This window comes from Hydra vulgaris, chromosome 07 (assembly GCF_038396675.1).
Source record: "Hydra vulgaris chromosome 07, alternate assembly HydraT2T_AEP".
NCBI lineage: Eukaryota > Metazoa > Cnidaria > Hydrozoa > Anthoathecata > Hydridae > Hydra > Hydra vulgaris.
Window position 1 is genome coordinate 31,676,252 of NC_088926.1, and position 13,998 is coordinate 31,690,249.

The 13,998-nt window shown below is 28.1% G+C and overlaps 1 protein-coding gene across 2 annotated transcripts in view; it reads left to right on the plus strand.

The window, feature by feature from the left end:
• The window catches only part of LOC101237339 (receptor-type tyrosine-protein phosphatase delta), a 544,974-nt gene that overhangs the window by 404,963 nt on the left and 126,013 nt on the right, over positions 1 to 13,998 (plus strand). For both annotated transcript variants that reach the window (XM_065801637.1, XM_065801638.1), the window contains exons 15-17: positions 1,367 to 1,442; positions 2,196 to 2,413; positions 10,663 to 10,738. In XM_065801637.1, coding sequence (XP_065657709.1) covers positions 1,367 to 1,442; positions 2,196 to 2,413; positions 10,663 to 10,738 — 370 coding nt within the window. The remainder of the gene's footprint in view (positions 1 to 1,366; positions 1,443 to 2,195; positions 2,414 to 10,662; positions 10,739 to 13,998) is intronic.

A 13,998-nucleotide genomic window follows, 5' to 3' on the forward strand; every position in this document is an offset into this window, starting at 1 on the left:
AAATTTTTGTTTCTGGCGTTGTTATATTTCAACCAGTTATTTCTAAATCCAATGGAAAAACTTTTAAAATTTAGCACAAGCTTTAATTTAAAGGCCAGAAAAATCTTATATTTATTGAGTCAAGTAAATTTTTATAATTTTGTTCATCTGATAAAAAAAAGTTTACACTATAAGTAGATAAAAGATTCAGAAAAGAGTTTGTTTTAAATTTGCAAGTGTACTGCAAATAAGTTTCTCGAAGGTGTCCCTAATTGTAATCTCCCATCATGTTTATGTTATGTTATTCTAAGTACCAAAGTTCATAGTCCCATAAGTTTTAATTACTTTATAAAAGGCTCACTTTATTTCTGTGAGTAAGCTTCCATGTTCTTTTCAAATTTGTTGAATGAGTGTTAAACATGGACTTTCAAACGCAATCTGATTTTGATAAAATTCTTTATGATAGCTTTGCACAATTTAGTTTTCATTTTAGCAATTGCATCTAATTTTTAGCTTCATGATTACCTAGTCATCTCTACCCTGTTTAGCAGCTTGGCAAACATTTTATGATATTCTAATTCTGCAGTCTAATAACAATGCCAACCAACAGCAATGAAAAAAGACCTTGAAAGATCTGCAGGTAGTACTTGACTCCTTGTTAAGATCAGAGAAAATTTGATTAATGCAGCCTTAATTGATATGCAGATTTGAAATGAAATGATACCACTTTAAAGTCTTTAATGACCATTCAAAGTCGCTTAGCAACATATTGACACTTATATAGTCCTGTGCACTTATATGCACAGAATGAGGCATAGTGAGAGAACTGTTAGAAAAATTGATTTTCTCAATGTCATATCACAGCATATTTTTTACTATGATACACTAATATATGTGATAATTTTTCAATTGCAACTCTTTAAATCATCCACGATCAAGATCATTGAAGTTTGATGACATAAAGAAAAATATAAATAAAATTTATTTTAGAGAAATGCAAATTGAAAATTTCCTTGAAACTTATCTGAAATATCAAAAAACCTAAAAGACTTTGATTACAGAAGATCACTATAAATCATAGATCATAGAACATGTTCTGTTTGTTTTAAGCATAATAAGTTAGGTAAGCAGTTTGTTCCCAGAAACAACAAAAATTACATAGTGTTATTTATGAAACTTATAATAAACTAAGATGGCTAAGATCTTTGAATTTTTATAAGTGCATTACACTTGACAAGATTTGTTTTATTTATTTCATTTTAAATTTAATTGATATTATGCTAATGGTCACTCACAACACTTGACACAAGAATTTAAAAGGTGTAGACCTTTTAAAATTTATGACCAATTTTTACCAACATAAAGAAATTTAGATTTTTATTTTAAGGTCAATGCTCTTACTAACCGTGGAGAAAACTCTGGTGAATGGAGTGAATGGATAGAAGTAACAACCTTAGAAGGAAGTAAGTAGTTTCATTGTATTTTATAATAAACCATGTACATATCAGTATTGATGAACATCATTTATAACAAATTGACTTATAAACTTTGTTTTGATTTTTGGATCAATTTATTTAATTACTGAATATAGTTTAAAATTTGATGTTTTTTTAGATTATGTATGAAATTATAATTTTTGTTTTTAACTGAAATTTTCAAGTTTCCATTTAAAATATTGACTACAAAAAAACTTTTTTTCTTTCAAACATTTATTTGATTCTTTTTTTAACTCATTTTAACCAAAGTCTCCTTTAACTACAGATATTTTAAATACTTGATCAAATTATAAATTTTCTTTTATCTTTGACTTACTATGTCACTCGCTTTCTCTATATAACTTTAATAATATGTTTTTACTTTTTTATACAAATGTTTTTAATATCATATTATGCAAATAAAGCAAACTCTAAGATATTTCAAAGTAAAGAAAGTTTTGCACTTACAAAAAAAGGTAAATTTCCTTACAAACTGATTGGGATTGGTTTGAAGACATTTTATTGTTAAAAATATTTTTTTTTCTTGTTAATTATCTGATTAAATCAGAAAATTAAAAAGAAAAAAAATTTTTTTTGGTGCTGTTTTATATTCTTTTTTTGTTAGTTTTTTTGTTTTGTTTTTTAATTTTTTGGTTTTTCTTGTTTGTTTTTTTCTAAATAATTATTTAATTTTTATAAATTTTTCTAATTTAATTAAAATTACAAGTCATCTAAATTTAGATCCATCTGTTGTTAGAAATCTTTCTGCTTCAGCAACATCTAAAGAAAACATCACATTAAAATGGCACCTTCCAGCATGTCAGAATGGAATCATTACTAACTATACTGTTGAGTATGGAGAGTTTAATTCATCAAACATTACGAAACTTTCTTTTGATAATCAGACATTTTCAGTTGACATGGAAAAACTAAAAAACTATCAGAGGTATAAGTTTAGGGTAAGTGTGACCATATTCTAAACATTAGAATGTAACCTTTAGAAATAATTTTCCCATAATTTAGCAATTTGTGTTAGTTAATGATATTTATACAGTGCTATAATATACATACATACATACATACATACATACATACATACATACATACATACATACATACATACATACATACATACATACATACATACATACATACATACATACATACATACATACATGCATGCATGCATGCATGCATACATACATACATACATACATATATATATATACACTCACACACTACCATCCATGATTATTTGAATGACATTCTTAGTCATTCTATTGACTATCAATGAATGGAAATGTGAATCGATGTGTTAATGTTTTAAAACTTTGGTTTTAAGAGAAGGCTGTTTGTCCATTGTAAAGCCATTGAATATGATAAAACAGTGTTTATCGACTGTGAAACATAGTGGATGAAACATGGTGAATGGACATTTTTAAAAAGTCATGCTATAACTTCGGAAAGTTGGATTAATGAGAAGCCAATCATTTTTTAAGGAAAAAACAACCAGAATAGAGTACTGAGTCGCAACTCTTGTGCTGACAGATGCCATTTCTAAACACTCAATACATTGGAAACCAACTTATCCAACCAAAAATAGATGGCAAGTAGAAAAGATTGATAATAAACAACTGATTAAACCCCTTTGTAGCAAGAATTAATTATCACTTTTTATTAACAATCTGCAATAGAAAAGAGATCATGTTAACAGGTATATTCTTGCAATATATTATTAGCCTAACTTTAAGTTGATGCGAGTAAATTTATGATATGTTAGGATTACTTTGGGTTGAGTTAAGATAAAAAATCAAATTCCTACTTCTAGTGATGTTTACAGACTGTATGACTACTACTTAAAGCACAAATTCTATGCACAAGAGAGCAACAGTTGTAGCTCAGGAACTTCTAAGTATCTGCAACACAGCAAATATTCTAGCAATTGATGAAAAGAGTGTAGTCAAACATGTAAAGAAATTGATTGATAAAGTTAAGGATCTTGTAAATATCCCAGTTCTAAGAAGATATCCAACGCTTACCAAGGCTGTTTGAAATCGTTACAAACTGTATTACATCTACAGCAACATGAGTGGTGATGCTGATAATGATGGTGGTGGTGATGACGCATGATGACTGCAACTAAACACAGGTGATGAAGTTCTTGACAGTGAAATTTCCAGTGGTAAATCTGATAATGGTGTTGTAGCAGCCAGATAGATGAAGCAATACCCAGAATTGTGCAAAGCTTTGAACAGATGCAATAATAGTGACAGAGATGCTTGTCTTGTGAATTTCAGTGCTAAATGATATGAAGCTATTGTCAGCAGAAACTGCAATAGATCCTGCAAAGGTTGGAGGACAGAGAGGTCTTTGGCAGCAGAAACAAGTTTCTAAGCATGCTGATAAGATGCAAGAAACAGGTAAAGCAGCTGACATTGCAAATAAGTTACTATCAATAGCTGCAAATACAAAGTCAGTAAGTATGCTACAAGCAGTTATTTGTGATGACGCAGTAAATAATACAGGTTGTAATTAAAAAATTAGAGAAAGGCATTGCAAGACCACTGCAATGATTTGTTGCCTGTTGCATACTAATAAACTACCATTTCAGAAATACTTTCTGCTATTGATGGAGAATATACAAGAGGTCCTTGTAGTTCCAGTGGTGCAATTATGAGTGCACTAGAATTTGATCATAAGGATTAACCAATTTTAAAGTTTAAAGCTTTGCTAGAAAAAGTGGTTGAGTTAAATGATGAGGTTAAGAACAATTTAAGTACAGATCAGAAATATCTTCTTAGAACATGCTTTGGAGTACAGCAAGGTTATACAGATAATGACAAAGTTATGTCTTTACAGAACACAATGCTAGGAAATGTAAGCCATGTTAGGTGGCTCACAAAATCAAACAGAATTTTGTAAGTGTATATGTCAAATGAGGCCTTTTCCCCACCACTCTACAAAATTGTATGCTTTATCGTAAGTGTTTATCATTGTTCAACATCAAGAGTCATCCTTTTTGTGCTGATGGTGCAAAGAACCTTTTTTTACTTGATGAAGCAATGTCATGAGCTAGGAACTGAAAATTGAAAAATATTGGAACCCGTGTTACTGAACAACAACTACTTTGCCCACTCTGAAAACATTATTTTTTTCTGGTGTTTGTGATAACACTGTCAGTTTTTTTTTTTTTTTTTTTTTTTGGCATACATTTTTTTTGGTAAACATTATTTGGTATACATTATTTTTGGTAAACATTATTTTTTCTGGCGTTTGTGGCGACAGCGTTAGTTTGTTTTCTTTTTTGGCATACCTTGTCAATCTCAGGCAGTTGAGCATGCTATTAAATATATCTCTGCAGCAAGCTCAATTGTTTTTGGACATGAATCACAACATGGGATGATTTTACAGGGTGTTGCATCCAGATCATTTTTACCTAGAGTTAGCTGTAAATCACACTTTTTGTAAATTACATTTCATTATATTGTTTCATTGAACTAATAATATCTAGAACTTTAACATTTATGTTCATTTTAAGTTTAACCAGGGTTCATTTTAAGCTTCAGATATGACCAGGGTTAGCAATAGGGTGCATGGTTTTTTTTAAATATTTTTAGTAGCTTAACATGCTTATGACACACATCCAATAACCACCTCTTCTTGCTGGTCCTTGATATGGCCATTGTATCATAGTAAGTGCTCAATACATTTCTAATATTTTTAGCTGTAAGCCTTTTAAGGGTAAATCTTTGCGGGAAAGTTGCAAGTACAAAATTTTAAATGTTTTTGACTTTTTTACAATAAGTAGCACCTATAGCAACTTACTAGACCATAGCCAGTTTAGCAACTCTGAAAAAAAATTATATGACCTACCCTAATACATATATATATATATACATACATACATATATATATATATATATATATATATATATATATATATATATATATATATGTATATATATATATATATATATATATATATATATATATATATATATATATATATATATATATATATATATATATATATATATATATATATATATATATATATATATATATATATATATATATATATTTAAACATCTTCGCTTCCAACAAAGCTGCAAGCAGCCACTAATTAAAGTTGGAAGTTACTGAAAGAGAAAAGATGAAGATTGTAGAGCAAGATAACGATTGACGGACAACTTAAAAGATTGCAAATTATATGAATCAGGAGAGCAAGATGAAGGAAACAAATTCCAAAGAGCTGATGTTCGAGGAAAAAAACTAGATGAATAAGCGTTTTTTGGAGCACTTAGGAACAGTCACAGAAAAAGGATGACACTTAATTGAATGACGAGTAACATGAGAATGAATTATAATAGATGGCACAAGAGGCGCTAGCTCTTTAGAGCAGTGCCCATTATAGTATTTGTAGAAAAGAGAAAGAGAAGCAAAATCACAAAGATGTGATAATGGTTGGAGGTTGGCTGCAAGAGCAGGTCCAACTATGTTTACAACACGTTTTTGCACCTTGTCTAAAAGAGAAAGGGCATCATTAGAAGATCCGCCCCAGATATGGCAACAATATTCCATACAAGGCCGGATTTGAGATTCATAGAGATAAAGAATAGAATCCGAAGTAAGAAAGTGACAAGCTCGATAAAGAGATGCAACCTTAGCAGATGCTAATTTTGCAACTGATTTGATATATGGTTTCCAAGAAAGATTGGAAGTAAGAGTTAATCCTAGAAGATGAAGAGTAGGTGACTCATCGAGTACATCACCGTTCATAAATATAGGAAGATCTAAATTATTGCGATAATGATTGGCTGAAAAAAGTTGAGTTTTATCTGAATTAAAGTTCACCAGCCACTGAGAGCCCCATGCTGTAGCAGAAGTGAGATCCTTTTCAAGCTCAAATGCCCCCTCCAAGCAATCAGAGGGTGTTGGTTTCTTATCACGACAAGAATAAATGGTAGTATCATCAGCAAACAATGCCACCTTAGATGTGAGAATATCTGGAAGATCGTTAATGTAAATTAAAAAGAGTATAGGGCCAAGAATAGAACCTTGAGGAACCCCTGAAGTTACAGAATAAGAAGAAGAGTGTTGTCCATCGAGGACAACTTTTATGCTACGATTGGAAAGGAAGGATTCAATGATCTTAAAGATGTTGCCGGATACACCATAAGAAGAAAGCTTATGGAGAAGACCAGCATGCCAAACTTTATCAAAAGCTTTTGAAATGTCAAGAGCGATGGCCTTAACCTCTCCACCTTTATCTAATGCACGATAAAATCTGTCAGTTATTACTGTTAACAAATCAGCTGTAGAACGAGAAGATCGAAATCCATATTGATGGTCAGAAAGTAAGTGATTAGATTCAAGATGAGAAATTAAGTGTTTGTTAATTAAAGATTCAAAAACCTTGCTTATGATAGGAAGAAGACTTATGGGACGGTGGTTAGACAAATCAGATCGCTCTCCAGATTTTTTGAAGATAGGGATAACAGATGCCGCTTTCTAGCAGGCTGGAAAGCAAGACTCTGATAAGCACTTGTTGAATAGTTTTGAGAGTATAGACGACAGCTCCGGAGAATTCTTCTGCAAGACAATAACAGGTATGTTGTCCGGGCCACAAGCTGTAGAAGAGTCTAGGCAGGAAATCACTTTAGATACAGATGCTGGAGTGATATGAATGTCAAGCAATGGATCAACCTGTTTGTTGGCAATATCAGGTAGAACGCAACTAGTGGAATCAAGAGATGATATTGATGAAAAGTTTTTAGCAAACAATTCAGCTTTGTCTTTAGGTGAGGTGACAAAGTCTGAACCATTCAAGAAAGGTGGAATTATAGATTTGCCCTTATTATTGATATTATTAAAGATTCTCCAGAAGTCACGAGAGCCTAATTTTTGAGATGAGATACGAGATTTCATGACCTGAGAATAGTGGGTTTTGGCGTTAGACAAAACCTTTTTACAATTGTTTCTAGCAGTAATAAACAGACGTCTGTTTTCTGGAGAATTGTTTTGCTGATAAATATGGAAGTAACGGTTTTGATTGGCAATCGCAGCAGCACAGTGTGAAGAAAACCATGGAGGATATATATATATATATATATATATATATATATATATATATATATATATATATATATATATATATAAATAATTTTAAGATAAGAGGGGGATGATTTAAATTTATATTAATATACAATAGTTCATCATTAGGTTTTTTATAATATTTATAATAATAATTTTATAATATTTTTTCTGATTTTGTCAAGTTGAGGCCCTGATTTTTCTTGCATTATTATTAAACCATCATTGCAATTCAAGCTTAATTGATTAAAATGAACAATAAAATTGATTAAAATGAAAATTTTAGCTAGGAAATTTATTACATATAAGGCTACAAATTCGCATATTTCTGATCCGTCATAATTTCGCATTGTTACACCAAATCTTTCATACCTGGTTTTTCTTCCATGGCTCCTTATTAAAATAGAGTAAAGTTTTTCTGCAATGTTTAACTAAACTAATAGTGTTGTCTGTAATTTTGTGTGAATTTTTCCCAATTCTATTGTTTTAGTTAAAATTTCTGCTGTAATTGAGGGGTAAAAATCATTTATATCAAATTGTATAAATGCACATTTATTTTTCTTACTAATTTTAGGAAACCAGTTTATAACAGAAGTGGTATTTTTTCACTGCTGCAAATTTAGTTTTTTTTGAATAAAATATTTATTTTGTTTAATTTAGAATTCTTTTAATTAAATTTTAGAGTTAAATTAGTTGCACCAGTGCAAGCGTTTATTACATTAAAAAATCATAAAACAAATTTTCAAAATAAACTCTCTTTTAGGCTACTAGTTTCTTCAAAAAAAGAACTAGGACACATTAGTAAAATTAAATATATACATGTATATGTAATCAAATATATATATTGGCAATTCCGCAAGAAAAATGAAAAAAAAAAAGCGAAAAGTTATGAAAACACTCTAATACTCTTTTTTTTTAACTATTTTAAAATACTTTTAAGCAATAAAGTATATAATATAGCATATAATAACATCACATACTGATGTTATTATATACTGAGTTTCATAGTTTTTACTTTAAGTAAAAACTATGAAACTCAGCATATATAACATCAATATGTGCTAAATACACACACCGAAGGATTTTATTTTTTACCATGTTATTTGCTGCATCAAGTTTGACAAAGTTGTTTTGTTCAGAAATGGTAAAAAGTAAGCACTTTGACCTTTATGCTACTTAGAGTTAATTTTTAAAAAAAGTTGAAGACTTTAATGCTGTAACTTTTACATACTAAATTATATGGGAAATAAAGAAAATCAAAAGCTGAGTTAATTGTCAATTGTTAAAATAAAGTATTCAAAAATATCAAAGAAAATGTAGAGTAAAAAAAAAAACAAGTCATATTATAAAAAAAAAAACACTTAAAAAGTAAATACTCAAAATTAACATTTAAAAAAAACTAGCAAAAGAAAATTCGCTACCAACATTTCTACACCTTTTTTTTGCCAAAAATAACAAAAAATTATTATCGTTATTTTTTTTTTATTTTGTAGAAGTTTTTGTGTTTGCATTTTTATTTTGTAGTTTTTGCTTTCATTTTGTAGTTTTTGTGTTTTGCCTTTTCGTTTGCAAAAAGTTTGTTATTTGTGCTGTTTTGCTAATTATTTTTATTGTTGTTAGTTGTTGTTATTAATTGAGTGTTTTCATATTTTTTGTCTTATTATTTAATTTATTATAGCTTTATCATTATTATTATTTTTTTTAAATTAATTTAATTTACACTTTTATTTATTACTATTGCTCTTTATTTCTTTTTTGTTTATTTTATTATTTTAGGTGTCACTCCAATAACTAGTTTTCAACTATATGAGTGACACCTAGCCTAGTTTTGTAAAATTATAAAAAAACTTATAATTTTTCAATTTTTGGTTGAATAAATAGATTTAATAATAATAAAAATAATAGTAATAATATGATTTTATAATGAGATCATAATTTCAAGATCAATATAAATTTTTTATTGAATAACAACTATTAAGTTTTAGTGACAAAAACAGAGTTAATGGTTTTCAAAATGCTAGAAATTTAAACACCAGAAGCATTTTGAAATATTGTAATTAGCAATCACTTAATTCGAGCCTTGTATTTGCTATATTTTATATTTATATATAATATACAATATTATATATTTACTATAATACTTACAAAATGTCAAACTGAATAAAATTAGTGAAAATTTTATTCTATTTGTAAATATATATATACAGTAATTGCATTAACTGTTCATGTTTGTTCAAAATTATATATATTGATTTACCTCTCTATTGCCAATTCAGTAACTAAAATTGAGAAGAAAGTTTTTAATTTTATTATTTTTTTGTAATCTTTTTTTTTTAAACCCATTCTCAACTCTTTAATTTTGAAACACAAACAACATAAACAAGTAAGATGAAAAAAATTGAACTTGATACTAGATTAGATTTTTTGCCTGACTGATTAGAAGAGATTATATAAGAAACACATTTGTAAGCATTTAGTTGGGAAAAATCCCTCACAATAAAATTATGGTAAAGATTAGCCACCTAGTTACTTAGTCACTAGTCCAAAAATTGAGGTTTAGTATTAGTTTTAAAGTAGTTTTAGAAAGATCAAAGATTTGATCAAAGACAATGCAAACCAAGAAGATTGGAAAACCACAACAATTGATTAAAAAAAGTAAATGTTTAGAGCTTTGTTCCCATCAAAATCATTGTTACTAAAAGTACACTAATAACCAAATCATTCAGTATGATGAGCTTTAAAGTTTCCAAAAATAACAATATTACTATTACAGTAGTTGACTAGTGGTAGGACACTCTGCTTCTAATCAAGATTTTTCAAGGTTCAAATCTATAATGCGCCTCTTGAAGCTCTGTTCTCAATCTAATTCTCTGCACAGCAGCTTAGTTTAACAAAGTATGTGTTTCAGAGTTTAGGGTTGAATGATAGTTAAAAACACAATTAAAAAAAAAGGCAGTAGCCTCCTTGACGGTGGTCAAACCTGCTTGGTCTCTCTAGATGAGTTTAATAAAAATAAAATAGCATATTTTTATTAGATATTTATCTAAGTATAATACTAATGACCATTATTGAATTGTACATACATTTTGTGAGCTGTGAAGTTTATTTTTTTTAGGTAAATGCATTAACTAATCATGGATTAAACCCTGGTGAATGGAGTGAATGGATAGATGAAACAACTTTTGAAGGAAGTAAGTGTTTTGTTTTTTGAAAATAAAACTTTTCAAGTATTTTAAAAGTTCATTAATTAATTTTTTGGATTTTATTTAATCATTAAATTAATTAATAATATATTTTTCATTATTCATGATATCTGTTTTAATTGATGTCATTATTGAAACAGATTTAATTATGAAAATTAATTTAAATAATTATGGAAAAAATTGTTTTAATTCAAAAAATATGTTGCGTTGATACAAGAAATGAATTGAATTTATTGATAAAACTATAAATACAAAATTGTAAAAAAAAAACAAAGCAAAAATTAAAATTGTTTTTCTTAAATCTGAAAATAGGAAACATTTGTGTCAACTAATCACACTGCTAAGATTTTTATAGTTTTTAGATGACACTTGTATCATCCATCAAAATCTATTAAAAATTGTTTATGCAATAATGGAGATTTTACAGAGTTAAGACAGACAACTAAAGTATCTTTCAATAGCCTTTAAAAACCTGAAAAAAATAAAAAAGAAGGCAAACCTGAAAATAATAAAAAAGGCAAAAAAGTATATATAAAGTATATATATACATATGATAATGTCGCAATAAAATTCTTAGTTTTCATAAAAACAAATTTAAAAAGTTGTTAAAAAATTTTAAATTTGTTTTTATGAAAACTAAGAATTTTTCATTGACAGTTTTAAACATTTTATCTGCTGAATCTAAAATTCAAAAAATCTACTTGCTCTATGTAAAACTAATTCTAATTTTGGTTCATTCATCTTTGAATTTTAGAGTTAATGGCTATTATGCTTTCTATTTGCAAAGACTTAAATTGTCACATGCTTGACCTGGAGATATACTTATGTATCGATTCATCTGTTTAACACAAAATCAAATTTGAATCCTCTGACTATTCTTTCATGTGCTTTTGCTCCTCTTTTTTTCATGGCTCATTTTTGTGCCTCTCCTTTGCGCTAGACACCTCTTCACTCAATCTTCTTTCAATCACCTTTCTTTTTGTTCTTTACTATTGTCCTTTTTTCCAAGATTGCACAATTTTAATGTTGTTTCTTATCAAATTAACCAAATCTTTTCTCTTCATCCCTTAGTTAATAACTTTAATGCTAATCACAACTAATTTGTGTGCAAGTTAGTTTAATAGAAAAGATTAATATTATGGAGAACATTAAAAAAATTTTTTGTGTATGTTTGCTTAATAACAATTTTTTATTTTAAGAATCTTTAATATCTTTTGTTTAATATACTATGATAAAGAATTCAAGTTAAAAATTTTAATTCGATTTAATTTTAATTAGGTCATTTATTATTAATTTGTCAAATTATGTATTATTACGTGGTATTAGAAATGTGAGTTTTGTTTTTCCCCAGAGTTTTCCTTGGTTTTTCCTAGCTTTATACTAATATCATTATTCACTAGTCAACATATATTTTAATCAAGATAAGTCTGAAATTTAACATTTAAATAAAATAATTTAAATAAATATTTTTTTTTCCTGATAAATTACTTTTACTATTACTTGATTATTTTTATTTATTTATTTTATTTTTTTATAAGTTATATCCCTTAATTATGCACAAAAAAAATTTGACATATTTAGCAAATAAACTTGGACATCACAACAAGTTATTGACACAGTGACAAACTTTTTATCTAATTGTTCCAGGAATTACCTAAATAAACTTGCTGAATCATCAAAATAAGATTTCATAGGAATAGAGTTATTGACAGTAAAAATGTCTCTGATAAATTAAGACTGTTCATTGATGGCTTTTATTGGACTTTAAAATGTGTTTTTCTGCAAAACACTATGCAGCAGTATTTGCATAAGGCAACAACTCTTTAAGAAAAGCACGACTCTTTTGATGATGTGCTGTAGCAATCAATTACAATGTCCATTAATTGGTTTTATGTTTGTACCCTGATGGTAAACATCTTGCTAGGATGACAAGGTGACTTTACTATAAATTGAAGTTTGCTTATTTTCTAATATAGCAGTGAGAAAGCGAATCATTGGAATAAAAAGATTGTGCAAACTGAACTGAAATTAGGAGAGCATAACACCAAAACTCTGTGTGAAGTGATAAGTTTATATTCTTTCCTTATCAATCTTTTTTGCTGGCTCGTGTTAAATAGTGTATGATAAAATAAATATAAACACAAGTGATTTAAGTCATGTTTTAAATTTAAGTTTTGTTAAATCAGGTTCAGCAATAATATTATTCTATATACAGAACATTTATTATTGCAAAACAGTTTACAATAAATGATTAAGATTCAATAAAAGGGCAGAAAAATATTACCTACATCCAGCTACTGTTTTGTAGAAGATCTTTTGTCAAAGACCTTAGAGGTATGTAGAAAAATTCTATTGACCATCCACACGCCCCTCGTTTGTTTATTGGGCTGGCATAAATGTAAACCTGTGTTACATTGTTTCCTGTCTAGGATGATGAATGCTAGGTCTTCTTGACTCTACCAAATGGTTTTTGCTTGTGCCTTCTTTAAAATGGCTAAGCAACTTTTTCTTTTATTATCTAAATACCGTCATACTGGTTGAAAACTCAATTTAATTTCTCTGAGGCTGCTAGTAAGGTTCCTTGAACTCTGTGACGCTCATAGAGTAGCTGATTCCATAACAGCCATAAAATATCAGAGCATTAACAATTCCATGTTTTGCATGAATAGTGTCCCTGTCAGTGCTTTTGGTGATCATTGTCAAAACCAAAAAAGAAGTTATGACCTTTGGCCAATAACAGGACTGCTTAAGATGCCATGCACCTAAATTGAGTCAAATTCTTCAATAAGTTTAAACATGATTAAATACCTATAATGCTAAACATAAAATAATGCATCAACATCACCAGTTTCAATCTATCTTTTGTGAATATTCTTGGTTTTTGAATTAACTTGGAAATGGAAGAATTATGCATAAATAAGTCAAAGAGTTGCTAAAATTATTTTAGTTAATTTTGTTTTTGCAAAATTTTGAAAACTTTAGTTAAAAGTTTAAATAAGAGAACTTTTGATAACAATTTTGTTGCGAATGTAACTAAAGTTAAAGGTGCAAACTTGACCTTGCACAAAACATTGATTACATTGCACTTAAATAGCTATTCATATTTTTTATGGAAAATAGCCTTTACTATTGGAATATATATATATATATATATATATATATATATATATATATATATATATATATATATATATATATATATATATATATATATATATATATATATAAATAAACACACGCACATATAT